The sequence below is a fragment of the Oryzias latipes genome, chromosome 14 (genome assembly GCF_053564925.1).
Source record: "Oryzias latipes strain Hd-rR chromosome 14, Olatipes_Hd-rR_3.1".
Taxonomy (NCBI): domain Eukaryota; kingdom Metazoa; phylum Chordata; class Actinopteri; order Beloniformes; family Adrianichthyidae; genus Oryzias; species Oryzias latipes.
In genome coordinates this window covers 28,285,426-28,297,763 of record NC_136250.1, presented here as the reverse complement: position 1 = coordinate 28,297,763, position 12,338 = coordinate 28,285,426, and the positions used below count along the sequence as shown (strand labels likewise).

Genomic DNA, 12,338 nt, shown 5'->3' with positions numbered 1-12,338 from the left:
CATAAAAATTCCTATTTGACACTCGCCCCTCCCTTAAGAAGGGGAAGATGAAATGCGTTGATCACAGATGAGTGACGTTTTAACCTGTAGCTGCTCCTCTAAACAGATTCTTCCTCTTTTTTTTGAGCTTTTGTGATAACAGGCAGAGTCTGTTTCAGTGAACATTGAAATCTTTGTGGACTCCTTTAGCGTGTGGGGGCGGGCGGATGGAAACTCCCCAGGAACTGGCACTTTTCAGATTAAACTGTTCCATCAAGCACTTTGACCACCTCGATTTGACGCCTTCTGCCTCATCAAGATTTCTTGTTCTGCATTTGTTTTTCATTTTTTAAAATTATTTTTAGAAAACCCGGCTCTCTGGGCGGGTTTGAGTTCCAGGATGTTTTGACTTCCTGTGTGAAGCTGATTTAAAAAGTAACTGGAAATGGGTCAGTCCCCCAAGTAACCTCTAGGAGGCTTAATTACACAAACATCCACATTGAGTCCAACGTAAATCACAATGAAACAGCCGGGTTCCAAAAATGTTAAATAAATAATCGGAGACCTGATCGTTTACTAATTTAAACAAAAACATTCAAACTCGAAAATAAATTACACTCATTAAAGGGATAAAACTGAATTTTGACTTATCCATTTGGCATATTTAAACTTTATTCTTTAATGGATTAGGCAAATGTTTCTGACTGCCTGTTTGTTTGTTTTTAGGAGCATTTATGTCTAAAGTCTTGTAAGAAAACAGAGAAAATTATTTATATTTGTTTGGACATAAGCTTAGACTGACATTCAAACCATCTTTTCTACTTAAACTTTTTTTTATTTTACTGTTCCTTGAACACATCAAAGACTATTTTCGTCAAATGGTTTATATTTTGATTTACTAATAAATTGGATTTCATAAAGCCGTCCCACATACTCCTCATGGACATGTGACCCCTCCCAAGTCTTTAACTATTAATCAGCCTTTCTGAGAATTTGTTTCTTCTTCCGATCAAATCGTTGGAAAGTTAAGAGACACAGAGTTGGAGAAGATGCAATGAACTGCCTTCAGTCCAACTCTTTGTCCGATTATTTATGGTTTTATAGTTTTGAATAAACCAGATTATGGCTTCATGGCTGATAAAGCATTTCAGCTTAAGCCAGTGAAGTAGTCCACCAAAGGGGAGCTTTTATTTCACTTTGTTATGCATCCAATAATAGAAAAATGAATTCCAAAAAACAAAATTTTCAAGGTTTTGAAGGTGTTAAAATAAAAGATGCCATTGCTTCCTCCTTCAGTTCCTCCAGGATTTCGTGATGTTGCGATTTTACCAAATACCACAAGTTTGATCGACAGATTTTCTGTGTATAACTAAAAGCTTACGATTGGTTCAAATCCCAGCTGGGATCGTTTCATGTGGAGTTTGTTTGTGTGGATTTTCACTCTGGTTTCCTCTCATAGTCCACAAACGTGCTTCTTAGGTTCACTGGTCGCTCTAAATTGTCCCAAGGCCACCCCACCTTTGCCTAAAAGTAGCTAGGATAGGCTCCAATAACCCTTTTGGGGATTTCAGAAAATTGATGGAAATTTAGACATTAAAAAACGTTTTTCTCAAGGTCAAATGTAACATTTCAACTTGAATTTACTCTTTATGTTTGTGTAAAATGTACTAAACGGGCTGCTTTTATGTACTTGTTCAGGCTTTAATGTTGATAAAGTTTTCTATATTTGAAAGAAAATCATGGTTTATTAAGGAGTTTCATCGATGCTGTGCGAGTCTGTAAGTTGACATAAATTGTAATCACTTTAAAATGTGTTCGTCTTCCGTCAGCCTTTAGTTACATTTTTTTTAAATTTATTTCAAACGCAAAATGAAACAAAAAAGAAAATAAACAAAAAAAGTTTAAAATGGACAGATAAAACAAAACAGTGTGCTTGAAAAGGAGTGGCTAGAATAAAAATCCTTTCACAACACCTTATGTTGTGCATATTTCTATTTACAGTTTATTTGTCTGACTAGCTTTTTTAAAACCTTCATATTAAAAAAAATCTTGTTTTTCGACTTTTCCAACCATTTCTCTGTCCTCTGCTGACATTGTTTCCTTTCCTCGGTTGTGTGTCAACTTTCCTTTCTGGATAAATGTTGGTGGAGCCAACATTTGAAGTCATTAGCCTTTGACCTGTACATGGCGTCTCCACCCATGGACGGCGCTCTGTAGCAGCAGTGCCTGCAGACATGAACTCGGCGCCACGGCATCAGGGCCATGCTTTTTGTTGAGTGCTGGATGCACACGTGGATGCAACTTTTTGAGCTTTCTTTGCAACCTTGTGGTGGTTTTGGCAAAGGGTATTCCCACAGGGAAGTGAATGTTTGTGTCTGGTTGAAAAGGGCTTCCGTTCCAGTTTAGTTCATGGACGAAAATGGGATGGGGAGACAAAACAAAGGATAACTTTTCAGAACTGTAAATGTTAGACCCTACAAACTTTTCCATATGTTGTGTTGCAGAATAATACACTTTAAAATGGTTAAGTGTGTCATTCTGAACACTGACAGCTCAGACGGGCAGTCACACCTCATGGGACGCACCAAGAAAAAGGGCTGTAGGCAGAGGGGTTGATGGCCGCTTGTCAATCAACTACCCATTTATTAAAATTGGATCTCAAATTTGAGACGAAACAATGACATAATTATCCTACAATTCACCTGCAAAGGTGAGTGAGAAATGATTTAACTTGAGACTGACTATTGAAATGAGTGGGTAAAACACCTCCTCAAGCAATAATCCCCTATTGGTCATGAGTTGAGCTGCACCTGAATTAAGTTACTGTCAGTTTTGAAGCTTTAATCTGCAAACCAAAGGTTTTTCTCCCTCCAAACACAGTGTTTTTTTCTCACAACAACTAATGTTTTTGTAAAACGTCACCAGGCTTTGCTTAGTTTGGTTATTCGTAAACGTCACAGACCCACTCGGGTAAAAATCATGTTTTGGGTATTTTTAACATCATTTTTCTAATGGTGGAGGACATATAGCAAATTAAGCTTAAAATTGCTTTTCTGAGTATATATATTAGGGCTGCACGATATGAGGAAAACTTGCGATATGAGGGATTAATATTGCGATAACGATATAATTTGCGGTATATAAACAAATAGCGAAACAACCAAAAACATCACTCCCATTTTATTGCAACAGTTTAAGAATTGTACTCCAAATGACCCTCGTTGACATGGGAGGGAACATCTAACATAAAAGGGCTCCATCTGATTGGTCCACAACGCTAAAGGCTCTATCCGATTGGTCAAATGCATAAAGGGATTTATTTGATTAGTTAAATAATTTAAGCTGGCATAAGATTGTTTTAGCACATTTCAGGTAACCATTTATTGCATTTTTTGCTGTGTTTTGCGATATGCATATTGCACAGCTTGATCTTGCGATAACGATAAATTTGCGGTATATTGGGCAGGCCTAATATATATGGAAAAGCCCTTTTATGCCTCACCAAGTGAAATGGGGTGGGCCAAAGCCTCCCTGCTCCCCTCCATTCTGATGCATCCACTTACAGACAAATACATCTATCTATGTCTTCATTTCCCTCGTCTCAGCTGGTATCTGGCACAAATCTGAACGGCTCCGATATCGCTCGCCATTGTTGTTGACACGCTAATGTAAGCTTGGGGCCGGAAGAAAGTGTAAACAAAGGGATGATGGGATATTAGCGGTGACTTACTTCTGCGCCAAGGCGAGTTTCTGATGAACTCCCGACGCTCTGCAGAAACTATGTCCTTGAAAACGACACAGATTTTGCCTAAAAATGACATTATGATGATTAAAGGACCACTAGGTCTAATTATCAAATTTTAATCAAGCTGCATCACTTCAAGGCAATTTAATTCAGAAAAGATGAACCACTTAAGTCTGATTTAAGGATTGATGTAAGGAAAAAGGGGAATTTAAGACGTTTGATAAAGCTTAAATGATGTTTCATTCTGCAAAAAAGAAGCAGATTTCTATGAGATCGCTTTCAAAATGTGACCTTACATTCTGAATGTTGCAACAGTTTTAAAAACTCCTCCCACCAGGCTGCATCCCTGCCACATTAAAGTCTGCAGGGCTCCAGGTGAACTTTACCTGACAGGTAGTGCACATGCGACGGTCCTCTGCTGCTGGAGCTCATCTTTTCAAACTTTCACATGTTTTTCAGGCTTTTTTTGTGTGTTTGGGTTGTTATTCTTTCATCTTACATCATCTCCCACTGATTTCCCACAGATTTCCTCTTCCTTACATATGTGAACAGTTTCAGACAAAACAGTTGCTTTTAAAACTTTATATCAACCTAAATTTATATGTATTGGTGTTTTTATATCATGTCTGACAGAAACGTTTTTAGAAATCAGCTTTTAAACGACTAACGTTTGAGACAAAAAACCTTTTATCAAAACCAACAAACAAACGAGCCTTTTAATCCGAATTTCTGCCACTTAATTAAACAGATTCATGAGCTAACTGTCTTCTCCAATGCAATGAAATGTGTGCTGAGTTTGAAGAACAGTTACCAATAAAACAAGTTAATGAAAACTTTTATTTATTTTAAGATCTTATCATTTTTAAGAGCACACGCTACTGAACTGGAGAATGTCTTTAAACTTTCAAAGGTTTAACGTCTGGATTCATTAACTTTTTCATTCAAATATTTAAAGCAAAGTTCACCACTAAAACGATTTTTACAGATGATCTGAAAAATACAAAACAAAAAAAAAGGTTTGAGTAAAGATGATAAAAACCAAGCTGGTCACCCAACAAATAAGCATAAACCCAAACGGATTTACATGACTTTACCTCCAGAATAATTCTGGAGTTTATCTTTTGAAGAGGTCAGCCGTGAAAAGAACACACTGACATTTTGCTTTAAGTGACATTTACACCGTTTCATCCTGAGAAATGTGGCCTTGAGTCAGATTTGGAAATGTGACACAAACTGCTCCGAACACCCCTGACATTTGAAAAAACCTCAAATGCTTCGGCTGAGATATTTTTATTTCAACAAGACAAAAAAAAAAAAATTACAAGGAGAGTTTTAGATTTTCTTTAATGAATAATAAAAATTAAAAAAATATCTGTGGATAAACCAATACATTCTTTTCTAAAATAAATGGCTTTAATGTCAAATTTTCTGTTTCTCAGTGAGGATTGTTGTTGTGTGTTATTTGTTGGCAGCACATTCACTTGTGTGTTTAGCGTCCATGGAGGCTCAGACAGAATCTTGTCAAAGTTTGGACCAAAATCTGTCTGGTGAGAGTTTGACTCTTCTCGCTTTGTAGTAGTCAGATAATAATAATAAAAAAAACTCTTTACAGCGACTCTGCTCAAGGATTTGTTATGCAATTTTAGAATTCTAGTGACATCATAAGTGTTACTAACACGGGAAAACAGAGAATCCTCTTTCTGTTTGCAGTTTGACATCCGTTGCCCAAAGAGAAACTTCTTTTTTTGCGTAACTTCGGGTTTATTTAGATTGGACACATTTGGTTCACTTAAAGTGAACCAGAGTTCGTTTCCTCCGATAAACCGGAACACATTTTCAGTCTGAATGCACCCAAGCGGACCCTGGTCCAGAACTAGGAACCGCTCTTACTTTTCCAATCAGACTGAGTTTCAGTCCGCTGTATGATCCCTCAGTCTGAATAAACTCTGTGCTCGGAGCGGAACAGCTGGACCAAAACGGCTACCGTAGCCGGTCGTCACGTGATGGAAACAGAGTAGAAACGTCCCAACCATGACGACGAGGCTCAGCCACTAACTGAAATGAAAGCAGGCTCATTAATACAACTTTAAACCTGATACACATTGCTTGTCATTGTTTTCCCATCTATTTGTCATAAACATTTATTCGTGTTGTTTTTTAGCCGTTGTCTGCTTAGTAACCGCTTTGCAGCACCTGGACCAAAGTAGCAGTGAAAAGTCATGAATCAGATGTTTGTTCTGCCCTCGTAATGCATGGCCATTGACTAAGAGATCTTTGGTCACATGGTTTTGTTTACAAGCTTTGATTGTGACAGAAATGTACAGTTGAAAACAGTCTGAAAACGGACCAAATGCAAAAGAAAAGCATTGAAAGGTGCGGAGAAAAGAGAAGTTAAAACAACTTAAAATATGTTAAATAATCTTTAAAATGTCCAAAAACAAGGTCGGAAATCTTTGCAAGGATCAAATAGTTTGCAGTGTCAAAGAAAATTGTGATGCTGGGACAAAAATGACAGGAACACGTTGAGATCCAACCTTAATTGCCAAACTTTGACAGAAATTCAGCTCCATGTTTCATGAGTCTGGTTTTTCCAGCCCTTTTTTTTCACTACCAGGAAAAGAAATGATTTAAAACCAGTTTGATGGATTTTCCTGTGTGATTTAAGAGTCTGCTTCTGCTTCCTCTGCCGGATCATCTCATCCTGTAAATACTTAGATTTAGACAAATATGTGATTTATCAGTAACTCAGGATTTGGACAAATGTGTGAAACTCTTAGACATGAGGGTCAAAATCTTAATGTATTCTTGGGCCACTGACCTGATTGCAGCCAATCACAGTTTAGTTCCATTGGTTGTGTTATATGCAGTCAACAAATCTGGTGAATTTTTAGCAAACCACAATTTTTTTGGGTGAAAATTTTAGATTTTTAAAAAAAACCTGGAGTTTGTTGTTGCTCAAATAGTTGCTTATCAAGTCGGAGGCTATGTGACAACGTGTCAGCTATTACAAAGAATAGATTACCTGTAAATACTTCTACTAATGTGCTGGGTTGCATGTCAGCTGATAATTTTCCATCCATCCTCACAACATGCTGTGTCCCTTTCAGGGTCACATGGTTGCTGGAGCCTATCCCAGCAACTGTTGAGCAAAGGAAGGGAACAACCGTCGGTCGCCAGTCTGTTGCAGGGCGTGATACTTTTCACTTAAGGAAAAATGATCTCAAACATGAAACAATGACGGTCACATTTTGGTAATCTTTGTTGTTCAATTTAGCCACGTTGGTACCAGCATTTTGTTAGCTAAAGTGAGTAGTTTGGGTTTTGCTAGCAGCTAGCCCTTCATTTCTATTTAAACTTAAATTTCCGTAAATATTTTTATACACAAAAAATCCATAATAGTGTTTATTTTAAAGGACTATTGGATGTTTGACCATTGCTGCCCTTGTGTCAAAGTGTCCATTGGCAAAACATGGAACCCCGCATTGGTCCTGGTGGTTATAGGTTGGTGCCAGTGTTCGGCAGCGGAGCGTTCATCAGTGTGAGACTATAAAGCCTTCAAGTACGGTAGAAAAGTATGCGCCATTTACCAAGAACCCTGTTTTCCTCTTATCTTTAGTTTTTCTTGTCTCTTTTTGCCATAAAATATTAGAAAAAGACGACTGACCTTTATCATGAGTGTCATCAAAACCATTTAGAGTTTACATACCTACAAAGTGACGCACAAAAAGCTCAAATGCAGCTGAATGACTCAAAATGTGGTTGCTGCAGTTGTGGAGACACACGTCCAATACAATCTTATGTGACTTTGGTTGAAAAATGTATGAAAAACTCCTCATTCTACTGAATAAGTGGGCTCTGGAAGACATTTATGTTTGCAACAATCTGTATTCGTAACCTTTTCTGTTGCTTCAGCAGTTTCTAGATGTTTCTGTCTCATTTTGTTCACAAAAGTTTGGATGTTCTGGCAAAAAAGAAACCAATTGTAATTTATTAAAGAGCAGACGAACAATGGACTTTCTTCAGAAGCAGGTCTTTCTGTGCGATTGCATTTGCAGGTGTAAAATGACAGAAAAAAACAAACACCTGCAGCAACTCGTTAGTGTAATTGGGCTGCAGGTGCATGACAGGTTTACAGAAACCTTCCTGAGAGTCGTGCAGGGTTGTGGTGGGTTTGGGTTTATCAAAATAAAATACTATTTAGGGAAATAAACCAACTGTTATGAAAACTGAAAAAAAGAGGAAATGGTGGGAAGTGTCTGTACTGATGATGAGCTCCTGTGTCCTTCTCCTCAGGCGGTCTGTTCATCCGAAACACGGATCAGGAGTACACCGCCTTTCGGCTGGCGATCTTCCTGCACAACACCAGCCCCAACGCTTCAGAAGCCCCGTTCAACCTGGTGCCTCACGTGGACAACATCGAAACCGCCAACAGCTTCGCCGTCACCAACGCCTGTGAGTCCACCGAGCCTGCCGTACCGGCGTCACCGTGTTTGCTTGCTTGTGAAATGAATCCAAGAAATGTTGTTGAGGGGAAAACGTTGTCACATCCAGAAAATCGGATCCTGGACCAAGTTTGGTCCTGTAATGTTTAGTCTGAGTTGCTCAGGAAGATACGCTAACATTATGAGGTTGAGGAGAAGCCAAGTCAAGGTTGACGGGCCGATCGGTTGGTTTGGATTCGTAAAAGCAGCTGGAACTTACTAATCCATCAAACTTATTCAGTGAAAAGGTGCCACCCCACCTGTTGGGACAGCCATGAAACAGATTTGGAGCGGTCGACCTCTGATCAGAAGGTCACAGGTTCAATTCCTGCTCTGCGTACCCATTTTAAAAACAAGTTCTTGACAAAGATAGAATTGTAAACAGCGTGCCGTCTTTCAGAGTGTGAATGTGGGTTTGAGTGGCTCTGTGAAATACCTTGGAGCTTGGTGAAGATAGAAGTATGTCATTTACACCATTTAGCAAAAAGGACCATAGGCCTTTTTCCCAACTTCTGGGAAAAAGGATTAAAAAAAAAAGACAATCCTGCACGGGGCACACAGGTATGAAATATCAAAGTCGTAGACTGCTCAGTGAGCCTGTAGAAAGAAAATGTTCATGGACAATGTTTACAAGTATTCTGCAGGAGATTCATGGTAGCCAACACCTATACTACACGTCAGGGGGAAGTAGGTGAGACGCAGATTTTTCATTTTTTTCAATCCTGCAGGCTGTGCTTGGATCCCATCAGTGCTCTTCACGTGACGCGTGCGTGCCCCCTCCCTGACTGTTTGGAAACTTGATTATCCTTACAAATACACTTACCACACACACAACTACGGTATGTTCCATTGTCATGACGTCCCTCAAGGTGGCCTTACGAGGGAACTGCAAGACACAGCTGCCCTCCTCTTAAGATGCCGCCGCTCTTCTCTACGACCCTCCACAAACCCGAAGAACCCAAAAACCAAAGAAGAGCAGCAACCCCCCCCCTACAAACGGGTGTAGCCTTTTTTTTAAATATATTATTTTAATAACAAAAAATACGTTACACAGACAAAGATGCTGTTCTATATCTGAAGTATTTGTGATATATTCTTGTAGAAAGTTGACAGGGATGAAATGATGGCGGTTGTTGCCAGAAGCATCAGCAGTGATGGTGTGAATGAGCCACAGTCTGAAAAATCCCATCCAGAGGAGACAGATTTGGGTTCGTGCGCCCCAGCAGTGATGATGTGGCGGCACAGATGTGTCTGGCTGTCTGCTTGTTCACGTCTGATGCGAGCAGCGCGGCACAAGCCGGCGGGGACAGACGCAGAAAACACACGACGGCGGTCCCACGCACTCACAACTCCTAACAGCAGCGGGCTTTGGTCCCGGATGGAGGGGGTTTCTGCAGGGGAGGGGCTGTTCCATAAAACACTTCGGCTTGATGGCTTTCACCTTCCCATGATGCAACCGGGTGTTTAAAAAAAATCAATGACTAAATTAGGCGGAGAATGAAGCGGTTTTACGTCTGGTAATTGAGTGTAACGTTTGGGTCTGTCGGCGTCACACTTTTTGTGGGTTTAGATTTGGATCTGATGACAGATTTGAGCTTGTAAGGTTTTTTTTTTCTCCTTAAGGTGTTTCAGGGCAGCTTTAGATGCTGGAAACATAAGGACTAGATTATGCAGAGACTTCATGCTGTAAAGAAGAAAGGGTCTTTGTTTGCCACATAAATGTTCAATCGTCTGTCATTTTTTTTCAGTCCAAGAAGAGCTGAGAATATCTATGAAACATCTCATCTTCCTTCTTTCTGCAAAACAGATTCTGACATCTGAAATATTGATTTATTAGATTAAAATAGGGTCCCCTAAACTGTTTCCTTTGCCCCTCAAATCCACGGCTCGTCTCAGGAAACTCTACGAAATAAAAGAAATCTCAGATGAAAGTTAATAAATAAAAGAAGTTTAAAGGATCAGCAATATTACAGCAAGAACCCAAAAAAAACACGATAACTTATGGATTTGTTTGATTCCCTAAGTCTGGTTCGTTTGACCACTGTGACCACTCCTCCTCCTGCTCGGGCGCCGTTATGGGACCGAGGCGTGGTCAGCCTAAAGAGGTGGTCCAAAGTCCGGTTCAGTGGGTTTGAATTTATCTTATGTCGTGGAACAGTTTATAGAAAATGCCACTTAAGCATAACAGTAATACCTTTTTAATTAAAACTCCAGCTGTGGATTTGTGTAGAGTGTTCAACCTTTGATGTAGAAGATCACATGTGTCGAAGTGCCTTTGAGCAAGATTTAAAAGTCAGCCTTTGCAGGAAGTTCAGCGTGACAGAGAAGTCAAACTTTGACAATAACTCAACATTGTTGTTTTGCAACACATGCAATACCAAACTTTTACTTTTTCACCTCCTTATGCTAAAGCACAGTGGCTATATCTAAACCAGGCTCCTGACTACAGTACCCATAATGCTCCAACAATTCATCAAACGGTACAGCTTTGTAGTTTAAAACATTTTGATAGATCTTTGAGCGCCGTGTGCCCACAGAGAATTGGTTCCAGGTCAGAAAACACACCAGGATTTACATATAACTGGAAAATCTTTGAGATTATAAAAGGATATTAAGTGCGTCTGAAAAATATGGTTACCTATATTTAAGAAATGATTACATTTTATTTTCTCAGATTGTATCGTTTTGTGTTTAAACACACATATGAATTCATACATGTGTTGAGGAAGTCATGGTTGGTACTCCGTACTAAATTTTCTGTATTTTTTGTTTATTAACTTTTGTTCACCGGGTAAATTTCGTTCAGACTGGAATAGTTTAGCATTTTTTTTATAATACATTCAAATTGAATTGCAAGATTCTTACAAAGCATTAGAATAAAAATATTAAAAACCCCAAAAGACAATAAAATAAAAAATTACATTTTAGGGGAAAAGAAACTTTGGATTTCTACTTTAATGGCTGCACTTTGACAGGAAGTTGGTCTACAACTCATTGACTGGCCAAGCCAAATAACAGCAGAATTACATGAGCCAATCAATGTCTCTGATAGTTCAGGGCCAGCAGGGAATCTGAAATCGAACCACACCGCTCGTTCTCATCCAACATTTTACATTTTTTCCTGCCTTCGTTCTTTGTCTCGGTCACTCTCTCTCTGCGCCATCGCGGTCTTTGGCATCATGGTTGTGAATAGGAAATGCTGCAATGTGACATTTAAGGGCAAAATCTTCTTTTGGGAAGAAGCGGTGAGGGAGGGCTAATTTGTGAGGGGAGATGAGGCCGTTCAGCGGCGGCAGTCAGAGGGGCTGATGAGGATAATTGGTGGGAGGACAAGGACAAAATGTTGTTAGATGTTCTTTGTCATTGATAATCTTTCTGTAGACCCGGACTCGCTGCGTATTTATAACCATTCACATGACTATGACTTTTATTGTTTGGAATAAAGCTGTAGGAACATTTTTTCTATATTCTGTATTTGCTGTTTTCAATAGTGATTTCAGAATTTTACCCAACTGTTAACCCAACCTTTAAAGCTTTTTATCCATCCTACAGTAACCTAGTAGTCTTTATTTTCTTTATCGTGTTCTCCTAAACATCGTTTATTGTTGAGTACTTTTTCTAATTCGCTTCACTAATTTTATCAAAGTATTTTCTTAAAATTTTGTGATTTGTGCTTCTACAATCTATGATTTGTTTCTTTTCTGCCTGACTTGCACAGTCTTTGTCTCTGACTCTCTTTGGTTCACTGGATAGTCTATATTCCTTCACATTGTAGTGAACCGTACCACAATGCACTTGCATGGAGACCGAGACCCTTGCTGTCAGGTGCTCCAGTGTTCTTTTGTTTGGTCTCTACCAGAGTTCAGGCGAGCTTCTGAACCCTCAAGGAAAGGAGTTCTTGTGAAAACTGAAAAGATGAGTGTGACATTGTGAGTTCTGCTGTCGACAAACATGCGACCCATTTTACATTCAGGGGCTGGTTCGATCGGAAACGTACTCTGATTCGGTTCACTTCATTGGGAATGCTTGGCAGAGTGTCAAGAGAACCAATGAGCAAAGAAAAACCAAATGGATCCACCACCATGCGTTGTGCAGGAAGCAAAAAGCTAAATAACCTGGAAATGTCTCTCCTG

At 39.3% G+C, this 12,338-nt stretch overlaps 1 protein-coding gene across 5 annotated transcripts in view; it reads left to right on the top strand.

Annotated features, from left to right (window-relative positions):
- LOC101175340 (glutamate receptor 4) overlaps positions 1 to 12,338 on the top strand; it is a 187,031-nt gene that overhangs the window by 1,761 nt on the left and 172,932 nt on the right. For all 5 annotated transcript variants that reach the window (XR_002874661.2, XR_002874660.2, XM_023962863.2 and 2 more), the window contains exon 2: positions 8,018 to 8,176. Coding sequence is in view for 3 of the 5 variants with exons in the window: in XM_023962863.2 (XP_023818631.1) it covers positions 8,018 to 8,176 (159 nt within the window). In the remaining 2 variants the exon portion in view is untranslated. The remainder of the gene's footprint in view (positions 1 to 8,017; positions 8,177 to 12,338) is intronic.